Source organism: Orycteropus afer, unplaced genomic scaffold (assembly GCF_000298275.1).
Source record: "Orycteropus afer afer isolate SDZICR_OR568_19922 unplaced genomic scaffold, OryAfe1.0 scaffold00064, whole genome shotgun sequence".
Classification (NCBI taxonomy): Eukaryota; Metazoa; Chordata; class Mammalia; order Tubulidentata; family Orycteropodidae; genus Orycteropus; species Orycteropus afer.
In genome coordinates, this window is record NW_006921651.1 from 10,865,422 (window position 1) to 10,876,345 (window position 10,924).

The 10,924-nt window shown below is 44.6% G+C and overlaps 1 protein-coding gene across 1 annotated transcript in view; it reads left to right on the top strand.

Moving 5' to 3' along the window:
- The window catches only part of PIK3AP1 (phosphoinositide-3-kinase adaptor protein 1), a 126,999-nt gene that overhangs the window by 95,336 nt on the left and 20,739 nt on the right, over positions 1–10,924 (top strand). The window contains exons 10-12 of the mRNA XM_007940051.1: positions 2,096–2,287; positions 3,263–3,328; positions 6,498–6,703. Coding sequence (XP_007938242.1) covers positions 2,096–2,287; positions 3,263–3,328; positions 6,498–6,703 — 464 coding nt within the window. The remainder of the gene's footprint in view (positions 1–2,095; positions 2,288–3,262; positions 3,329–6,497; positions 6,704–10,924) is intronic.

The window sequence follows — 10,924 nt, forward strand, 5'->3', positions numbered from 1 at the left end:
TTCCTGGGTGGTGTAAATGGTTAAGTGCTTGACTATTAGCCAAAAGGTTGGCTGTTCAGACTCACCCAGAGGGGCCTTGGAAGAAAGGCCTAGCAGCCTTGAAAACCCTCGGGAGCAGTTCAACTGTGTGCACATGGTGTTTCCGTGAGTGGGAATGAACTTGGCAGCAAACACAACTGGACTGTGATGTAGATAGGCTACATTCCCCTCTCCATGGCTCCTGGTAACTATATAGTGTTAAGAACACAGACTCTGGGCTATACTCAGTTTCCCTTGTGTCAGCTGGGAGACCTTGGGCAAGTGACTCTACTCTTCTGAGTCTCAATTTCTTTAGCTGTAAAATGAGATTAATATTGTGAGGATTAAATGAATTCATTATTATACATTAAGCTTTAGAGTAAGGGCTAGGCACATAAATAAAAAGTTAGTAAAGGTATTTTTATTATTATTAAAAGTTTCAAAGATAAAAAAATAAAACTGCCATCGAGTCAATTCTGATTCATAGTGACACGATAGCCCAGAGTAGAGCTGCCCAGTAGGATTTCCAAGGCTGTAAATCTTTGCAGAAGCAGACTGCCTCATCTTTCTCCTGTGGAGTAGCTGGTGGGCATTCAGTTAGCAGTCGAATGTTTTAACCATGGCACCACCAGAGCTCCTGTTTCAAAGATGGTAGATATTCATTTGGACAGATAATTCCTTAATCCTCTCCAACCATTTCTAATTTATGGTTGGATCTGTTAATCAAGAAGATATGGAAAGCTGGGTGCTATGGAGATGGGACTCAGGCTGGGACAAGTAATTTTGATACTGAAGAGAAGGAGAGCAGCTGTAGGCAGCTCTACTCTGGCCTGCCACCTGTTTTTGTAAATAAAGTTTTATTTCAACACAGTCACACCCATTTGTTTACCCATGACTTACGACTGCTTTCTACTACAAAGGCAAAGTTGAGTTGTTATGAAAGAGACTGTATGGTCTGCAAAGCCTGAAATATTTACTACTTAGACCTGAAACTAAAGTTTGCCAAGTCCTACTCTAAAAGCATAAAGTGTTTCCCGGAGGGGAAGGTCCTGAGCAGTCACAGGTCAATCGCCCGGTGAGCCCCCGGTACAGTACTGAGAGAGCATAGACTAGCTAGCCAAGAAGGTGGACTTCGCTTTGCCAGCCTTGTTACTTGGCCTTAGGTGTTCTTGGTTATATTTAACAAGGCACCAGGCGTATTTTAAGTCCTGTATGAATGATCCCCGTTTAATTCTCTTTGCAACCCAATGACATGGGTACATTATTTCATTTTGTAGGTGAGTGTATTGAGGTGTGGAGAGATAAAGTGATCTGCCCAAGGTCCTATGGCCAGTAAGTAGTGTCCATACTTTATCCACTGGGCCGCACTGTCTCCTCTTCCACAGGAAGTAAGCTTTGTCCCTACCTTGTTGCTGAAGGGACCGTGTGGCAGTGTATCATTTCTTGTCCCACAGCCTGGTCAGTAGTTGTTTATCTGTCTGTTAGTATGTGCCAGACACTGGTGTCTAAAGATGATAATAGCTTTGGGCAAGTTATTTTAATCCTCAAAACCCAGTTTCTTCATCCTCAACATGAGAGTGCTGATCTACTTACTCCACAGCATTGTTATAAGATCAATAGAGGTAATGTGGATAATATAATTGGAACAGTGCTTGGCACAGAGGAGTCCTCCAGAACTAGTTGCTGATATCATTTTAATGATAAGGAAGAAGATGATGGGGCTATTGGTGGTGGGGACTCCAGGACTCCTTCACACTGCTGCCAGACACCAAGGAGTTGTCCTAAGAGTCCTTAAGCCTTTTGGGCTATGCTGTTTTTATCTCTAATTCTAATGAGTTGAATAACTGAATCTCAGCAGAAAAATCAAGATTACACAGGGTAGTGTTCACTTACCTTTGCTAAAGGTGATACCAGTGTTTTCACAACTGAGAAACCACATGGGGTTCTGGTGAGATTATATAGGAGATGATGGACTGTACAGATAAGGTATAGTCACCCTCTCTACTTTCAGGACTGACCAGCAGCCACTCAGTCCTTTTGAGTGCTGCTTTCATTCACCTTCCTCTTCTTCTCCTAGGCAACAACGTGGGAACAGTGGAGAGGGAGCTGCACCATTTTGGTCAGGATGAAGACGTTTATCACACAGTGGATGACAACGACACCTTTCCTGTGGACGTGGCCAGCAGGCCCCCTGCTCCAGTGCCCAGGCCAGAGGCCAGTCCTCCTGGTGCACGCCAGCTGCCTGACAATGACCCATACATTTCAAAAGGCAAGGGTGGCAGGGGCTGAGGCCCAGGGGGATCTTCAGAGCTTTTCAGCAAGAATTCCCTGCATCCTTTAGCATTATAAGCCACTGCTCAGAGACGGAGTGGTCCTGGATGGTCTCTAATCAGCCCCAGGAGACATGGCTCGTGGAAGATTCTGGAGCTAGACTAGGTCAATGATCAGATTTAGTTCTGGCCTTTCCAGAGGCATTCACACACAGTTGCAAAGGCAGAAGTAAATGAGATTTCCCCCTACCCTCAATAGCCAAACCAGGATTTGAATCTACCGGCTCTCATTCAGAGCCCAGAGAATCTTCATCACTATGTCGCTCTACCACTAAGTGAACGTAAACATTTGTCACCCACGAGTGACTGCATCTAAGTCCCTTTGGAGTTGTGCATATATTTTACCTGTTCCATAGCTTACAGTTGTGTCTTAGGATACTTTTTGATATGTTAAGTGACTCTTCCTTTTATTCTTAAGCTTCAAGGTGTTCCCTGGCTAGGCTCAGGTGTTCACAGATTCCAGGCATGTTTCCTTGTTCATGTTACACTTTCCTTTAATGATCTCATAAACGGCAATTGTGTCCTCTGCTGGCCTTGACTTTCTAGGCTTGAGAGCTCTGTTGGATATCTCTTAATTTGACAATCCTTACTCTTTCTTCTCATTACTTACCTTTCTAAAGTTTTAATTTGCAGAACTGCACACAGTGGTCTGAACTATGAGTTTATTATTAATTTTCATACAGTGTCTTCATATTATTTCTCTTATAAGTGTACAAATATATATAAAGTCCTTTTATTTTTTTTGTCTGACTTTTTCTTTATTATGATGTTTTATTTTTGCAGTGTTCCCTCCCCTCCCATTCCACCCCTGGTAACCAACAAAGGAAATTTCCTTCCATACATAAACCTTTCATAAAGTCCTTTTAGAGAGAATTCTGACTTGGCTTTAACTCAAAATATTCTTTATCTCATAGTTTTTGCAGAAAAAAGTCAAGAACGGCCTGGGAATTTCTACATTTCCTCAGAGAGCATCAGGAAAGGTAAGTTAAATGTTCCCAGTTCATTTTGTATGATCCCATCTTCTGGGTGGTAGAAGTGTTCATGTGTCAGAGATTTCCAAGTGTAACAATAACACCTTGGCATTGAAGGTATATTCCATAGATACTTATGGTAGTATTCTCTGAGAATGCTGAAACTCCATTTATCCTGATGGTAAAGGGTGAGAGGAAGGGGTTGAGATACCATAGCATAGTTGCAAATGATTAACATGCTTGGCTGCTAACCAAAAGGTTGAAAGTTTGAGTCTTCCTGAGGCACCTTGGAAGACAGGCCTGGTGATCTACTGTGGAATCCCTCTGGAGCCCAGTTGTACTTTGACACATGTGGGTTGCCATGAGTCACAGTTGACTCGATCACAACTGCATATGTGGGAACAGTGGTTGTTCAGTGGTAGAATTCTCATCTTCTGTGTGGGAAACCAGAGTTCGATTCCCAGCCAATGAAACTCGTGTACAGCCACCACCCATCTGTCAGTGGAGAGGTATGTTGCTATGATGCTGGACAGTTTCTAGCACAGCTTCCAGACAAGACAGACTGGGAAGAAAGGCCTGGTGATCTGTTTCTGAATATTAGCCAATGAAAACCCTGTGGATTGTGATGGTCCAATCTGCAACTGATCATGGGATAGTGTAGGACCTGGCAGCGTTTCATTCCATTATTTATGGGGTTACCACGGGTTGGAGGCCCACTTGAGGGCAGCTAACAATAGCAGCAGAATATTGTACAAGTTGATCATACAAAGAACTTGTAATACTAGAAAGTGTCTGTACAGCACACAAGGTACAGTGTAAACACTGAGATGATATCAACAGGATGGAAGTGGGCGGCCCAGGAAGCATTCTTTACCTAATGATACAGCCGTACCTGCTGTTTACTCAACGTATCTAGACTGGCTGAACTGTGCTTTAACTCAACTTTTATTTGAGAAACATTTAGCTTGCCATTGGGGAATACTCTGGACATCCCATTTTTCCCTTTTTTTCAAAAGGAAGTTTGAGGCAATAGTGCCCTTTTCTTTTCTTGATTAATTTCCTTGTGCTAAACAGAGGCATTCAGTATTATCCCATTGATGATTCTTTTGAAAAGTAGCCATGACATCATCTAAGCATTTGAAGGCATCCCACTTTGGTAGTGAAAGATTGGGAACTGGTTGGCTTGTGCATTTTCTTTATTTCCCCCACCCCATCTCCCAATATTATTAAAGACTGCCTTGAAAAGGGCAAACCTGGGAAAAGGGTGTGTGTGTGTAGATGAGTGAGAAAATGGTTGGGCAGAATGGCAGATAGACTTCTTTGAGGCTGTTTCAATATGCAGTGGTGAAACAATCTCTCTCTCTCTCTCTCCTTCCTGCTATCTCCCTGAATAAAATGCCCAAATGAGGCGCTACTGGTAAAATTTAGAATCAAAGATCATCCTGTATGAAATGAGCAATAAAATGCCAGGCCAGGTTGCCCTCACACGCCCCAATGGCCCCATCACCTCTGCGTGTAGCTCATTTCCCATGAAGCTTAGTAAAGTTGAGTCTCATCCTGGAGAGAGAGGGGATTCAGATTTCCCTGGTGTCTCCAAAGCAGTGAACTATTAATCTGGAATGTGGAAGAGAGATTGGCACTGGAACAACCCAAGGGGAATCAGTTGAGGCTCAACATCTAGTTTATACCTGTTGGTAGTGGACCTGAGTCATGATTGAGTTGGCATTCCAGTCTCTGCTCACATGGCATACCCATCAGTTCATAATCATTGCACCCTGTGCTGTTCAGAAGCAATGAGGACAGTGAGGGCTGGGAGTTGGGAAAAGAATTCTGGCTAAGTTATGCCACTCTGTCTAAAGCAGTGGTTCCCACCTGGGAGTGATTTTGTCCCTCAGTGGACATTTGGCAATGTCTGGAGACACAACTGGGGAGAGGCCAGCAATGCAGTAAACATCCTGTAATGTATAGGACAGACCCTGAAACAAAGAATTATCTGGCCCAAAATGTCAACAGTGCCAATACTAAGAAATGCTGGTCTAAATGCTACTCAGTAATTAAAGCTTGGGGGATTCTGTAGACTCATCTGGTGGGTTTTATACCTCCCTAAAATGTTGTGGCCTCATCTTTAGTGTGATGTTGTTGTTGTTATTGGGTGCTATTGAGTTCATTCTGACTCATAGTGACCCCATGCGACAGAGTAGAACTGCCCACTGAGTTTTCTTGGCTGTAACCTTCATGGAAAGGAGCCTTCCTGGTGCATAGTGAAGCACCCAGCTGCTAACTGAAGGGTTGGTGGTTTTGAATCCACCCAGGAGCTGCACAGCAGAAGAGACCTGGCAATCAGCTCCCGTAAAGACTGTTGTTGTTGTTGTTGTTGTTGTTATGTGCCGTCGAGTCAGACCTGACTCATAGCGACCCCTTCTTGGGTTTCCGAGGCAGTATCACTACGGAAGTAGATTGCCCCATGTTCCTTCCGAGGATTAGCTGATGGGTTTGAACCGCCAGCCTCCTGGTTAGCAGTCAAGTGCCTTAGGCACTATGCTACCAGAGCTCCCCCTGTAAAGACTACAACCTAGAAAATCCTATAAGGGAGTTCTACTCTGTCACATTGGGTTGCTATGAGTCAAATATTGACTTGATGGCACCTGACAACAACAATCCTTACAGAAGCAGGTTGCCAGGTCTTTCTCCCATGGAGCCACTGGCTGGGTTTGAATCTCCAACTTTTTGGTTAGCAGCTGAGGACTTAACTGTTGGCACCACCAGGGCTCTTCCCTTTAGTGTGATAAATCCATTGCCATTGATTTGGTTCTGACTCATAGTGACCCTATAGGACAAAATAGAACAACACCATGAGGTTTCTAAGGCTGTAATCTTTCTGGGAGCAGACTACCTCATCTTTCTCCCATGGTGGGTTCAAACTGCCAACGTGTCAGTTAGCAGCTAAGGGCTTAACCACTATGCAACCAGGGCTTCTTTTAGTGTGATAACCTGTGAAATTATTAACTGTTCTCTTTTCCTCTGATTCTATGTCATATGTCCCCCTTCTGGGTTCCTCTTGTAATTGTTCCTTTGAGACATGTCCTCATGAACCCGTGACCAGCCTTGTTAACCCTCTTGCCCATCAGTTGTACTTAGTGGTGGAAGCTGTCAAGCTGGGTTTTGCCATTTTTTCCAGAGCCACCCGTCAGACCATGGAGGGACAGGCCCCAGTCGAGTATATATGACCCTTTTGCTGGGATGAAGACGCCAGGCCAGCGACAACTGATTACCCTCCAGGAGCAGGTGAAGCTGGGCATCGTCAATGTGGACGAGGCTGTGCTTCACTTCAAAGAGTGGCAGCTCAACCAGAAGAAGCGCTCGGAGTCCTTCCGCTTCCAGCAGGTAACTAGCTCTGCAGGGCATTTATTCCATGTCTGTTTCTCCACTGGACTGTCAGCCCCTTGAGGGCTGGGTCCAAGGCTGTCTTGTTTATTGCTGGTATTGAGCACCTGTGGCTGTGCCTGTGAATGTGTGTGTGTCATCATGAGTCAGTGAATGTGTGTGACCTGTAGTCTGTAACCACACAGCCCCCTGGCTAACAGGTGGATCGTTTTCCTGGTTGCCATGAAGCTAGAGATCAGGAACAAAGATTCAGCTGTCAGCTCGGATTCTCCTGCTGCCGCCCCGGTGTCTGGTTCTTTACCTTTGCTTTCCAGCTTTTCTCTTAGAACTCAAAGAGAAGTTGGAACACGTCCAACAAATGTTAAGTAAACCAAACAAGTTGCAGAGTAAACACACCCAAATTCACACACTCTCACACACAAAGTCGGTTTCTAAATGCCTGTATGTAAATACAAAGGCAAAGCTCTGGAAAGGGCCACCTGCCTATCCCAGTGGTTACTTTTCGGAGAGACTGGGATTCAAGTGCTGGGTATCAGAGGATGCTTTTGCTTATATTTAAAGTTGTTTTTCATGAGAATGTATTCATGTGCTCCATGTGTAATGAAAAACAACTAAAAGAACTCAAAAGAGTCTTCGAAATCATCTCCCTAATCCAACTCCTTCATATTAAAACAGAGGAACTTGGGTCCAGAGTGTTAAGGGTCATATCCAAAGTCACTTGACTGGTAAATGGCTGAATCAGGTCTGGGACTCTTGCTTTTTTGCTTGACCTCTCGAGTGGTACTTCCCTGACAGTGTGATTTCTAAGCTCTGTTCTCATAGGACCTGACCACAGAGTGGGGTGGAGAGGTGGGCAGCACTCATCCAGTGCTGAGTCGCAAGCTGTGTCTTAGTATTTGGTGAGCTCTGTGTGCTCAGTATGTTGGGTGCTGTGCTAAGTGTTGAATAGATTTTCATCCCTTTTACTTGTTAGAGAGTGCAGAAAACTGAGGCTCTCGTAGAAGTGAAAAGGCGGAGTCGAGAATCAAACCAACCCTTTCTCACTTCAGAGCCCTTTGGCCTTCTTAGTTCTCCCTAACGTGGGGGTCACCCACCCTGCATCCTCTTTCTCATGGTCAAGAAGGTGGATGGTTTTCTGTGTGTTGAATGCAGAACCAGGGTCCTCCACACCTGGCAGACCCTGGAGACAGCAGTCCTACTAAGTAAAGGCTCACCCTGGCCAAACAGATTTTTTTTTCCTCCTCTCTCAGTCTTGTGAGCACGTGGCATAGTAGATAGAGAAGCCAAAGGCTCTGGAGCCAGGCTTCCTGAGTTTGCATCCTGTTCTGTCATTTGCTGGCTGCTTGACCTTGGCCTCTCCGTGACTCTGTTTCTTCATCTTTGAACTGTGAAGGGAGAAGACTGGACAATGTAAACCATATACAGCTCTTTGCATGCCTGACACATAGTAAGTCCATAATAAATGTTAACTATAGTTAACTATAGGAGCTCTGGTAGCATAGTGCCGAAGGCACTTGACTGCTAACCAGAAGGCTGGCAGTTCAAACTCACCAGCCACTCCTCAGAAGGAAGGTTGGGAAATCTACTTCCATGGTGATACTACCTTGGAAACCCAAGGAGGGGTCTCTATGAGTCAGGTCCGACTCGATGGCACATAACAACAACAACAATAGTTAACTATAGTTGTAGTTGTCTTTCTATATCTGTATCCAAGAGGCTTCTTCCTTTTCTGTGCCTATAATTCTTGAGTTCAAGACAACTGGAGTTCATATTCAACGTGGCACAGCCCCTAGGAGCTAGCTGACTGGCACTGTTCCGTGCTCTGAGAGCCTCCTGACACTTCCTAAGTGTCCCCCATTCAGGGGCTGGAGAGCGTAGGGACTGTTCCTGGGGCTACCTCTCTGTCCGCTCTTCTGTCTCCTCCATACCTCATCCCACAAGGGGCCACTGCCCAGGTTCCCCTCAGCTTCTTCTCTATGTAGATAACTCTGGAGTCTGCGTCTCTAGCCCCGCCTTCCCAGCTATGAGCTGAAGCTCAGGGGCAGCAAGTCCAACAAAAAAAACCATCCTTCAAGGCTGCTTCTCTTTCCAACTCTCCATGACTGTTCACCACAGTTACCTTTCAGGGACTGAGGTTCTGACTTCAGCATCACTGTGACTCCTACCTGCCTCAGCGTCCAGTTAGGAGCGTGTCTTGCCGGGTCTTGCTCTGCAGCGTTCTTCCTCCTGCATCTACTCCTTTCTTTCCATTCCCCAGCCACAGCCCAGTGTCAGACTCTCACTTACATCTGGGCTAGTTACTACGTAGTCTGCAGGTGCTTCTCCTTGCTTGTAATGCTGTCCCCTCCAGTTTTCCGTGGTGGTAAAGTGATGGTCAGCTCACAGCTTCTGAGTGTTTCCCTGCTGCTTCCTGGACAAGGCTCACTCAGTCTCCTTAGCCTGGCAGTTGCAAACCAACAAGATCTGACCATCTATGACTCCCTCACATGAACATGAACCTTCTGCTCCATTATTCCGTGGGCATTGTCCCTAGAATGCTCAGACACTTAACTGGGAGGTTGTCATTGCTAATTTATTAAAAGAGCAACAGATCTTGACCCTTCCATATCTAGTAAAAATTTACTTTGTGATTACAATTGACAAGACTGTGGGATTACACAAAGGTACAAGACCTGTTGTCTTATCTTTGGAGAGCTTGCAGTATCTCTGAAGAGACAACACATACCCAGAGAGATGGGCAAAGCAGCATCACCCAAGTGCCAGGCGGTTGCCAAGCAGTCACTAAGAACTAGTCTGGAGGAGGCATCAGGGAGAGCGTGGGCATTATCACAGACCTGGAGCAGATTAATAGAGAGGACCTGGTGTCCTGCACGGTCAGGGGAATGAGACTATAAGAGGCAGTAATGTGCGTGGTGTGCTTGTGAGCAGGTAAGAGACCAGTTTGGCTGAGGGGCAGCATGGAAGAGGGCAGTGAGTTACAAGATGGAACTGGGAGCCAGCGGGGAAGGGAGGTACATTACTGTGCAAAAGGTGTCTTCTCTTCAGGAACAAATTATAAGATATGAATTTCCTCTGTTATCTAACCCCGTGATTGTAGTTATAGTGAAAATTTCCTTTGGCCATTGTTGTTTGTTTATATTTCACTCCCCCGCCCCAAACACACTTTTTTAAAAGAATGACCTGATTATTACTACCCCACTTTCCAGCCCAGCCACATTGTTGGTAATTTATTTACTTTTTTTTTAAGAAAGCAAAAAAAGAAAAGAAAATCAACAACAACAACAAAAATGTGTTCCTATGAAATCCTTTGTAAGCAGAAATGGTATAAAGCAAAGAGGCAATTACCATTAATTTATATAGGAAATTAAAAAAAAATTTATTGTGATTTGGGTGAAAGTTTACAGAGTAAATTCATTTTCCATACAGCAGTTCATATACATTTTGTTTTATGATATTGACTATAATTTCCCATGGTGCAACAGCTCTTCTCCCACTTCCTCCCTACAGTTACCTCCTTCCTGTGTCCTTCTTTCTCATGCATCCTCCCGCCAGCTGTCTCCCTGTGCAAACACTGCCCTTCTGTTGTCCTCCAAGGAGTGTATCTACCTGATGTAAAGGTTCACCCTATATGCCTGTCTATTCTTTGGCTGGAACCCACAGGAATGAGTTCAGTTCCAGACCTGAAGGATAATTTGGGGTCATAGTCTTAGGGGTCTCACCAAGCTCTATCAAGACCAGTAAACCTGGTCTTTTTTTTTTTTTTTTTAATGATTTTGAGTTTTGGTCCACATTGTTCTCCCACTCTATCCAAGATCTCCTGCACTGATCCCTTTCTGAATGGTTGACAGTGGTAGCCAGGTACCATCTAGTTCTTCTGGTCTCATAGTCATATAGGCTGAGAATGGTGTACCAGTCCCTTGGACTAATTGTTTCATGCATCTTTAGTTTTCTTCATTCTTCTTTGCAAGTTTTTAATATCCTAGTCACTACTCACCAAAGTAGGCTGCAGAACACTATTTTTGTGTAGTATGTTATGCCAATTGAGTTTGATGTCCCCTGTGACCATGGCTCCAAGCCCACAGGTCCAGCTACTTGTTCTCTATGGGAAAAATTTTTGAGCATGCCCAGACCCAAAGAATTACCTACCAAATCATACCAAATAACACATAAAACCTGAAATGACACCAACATATAGTGTTCATAGACAGTTCAAAGCTATGG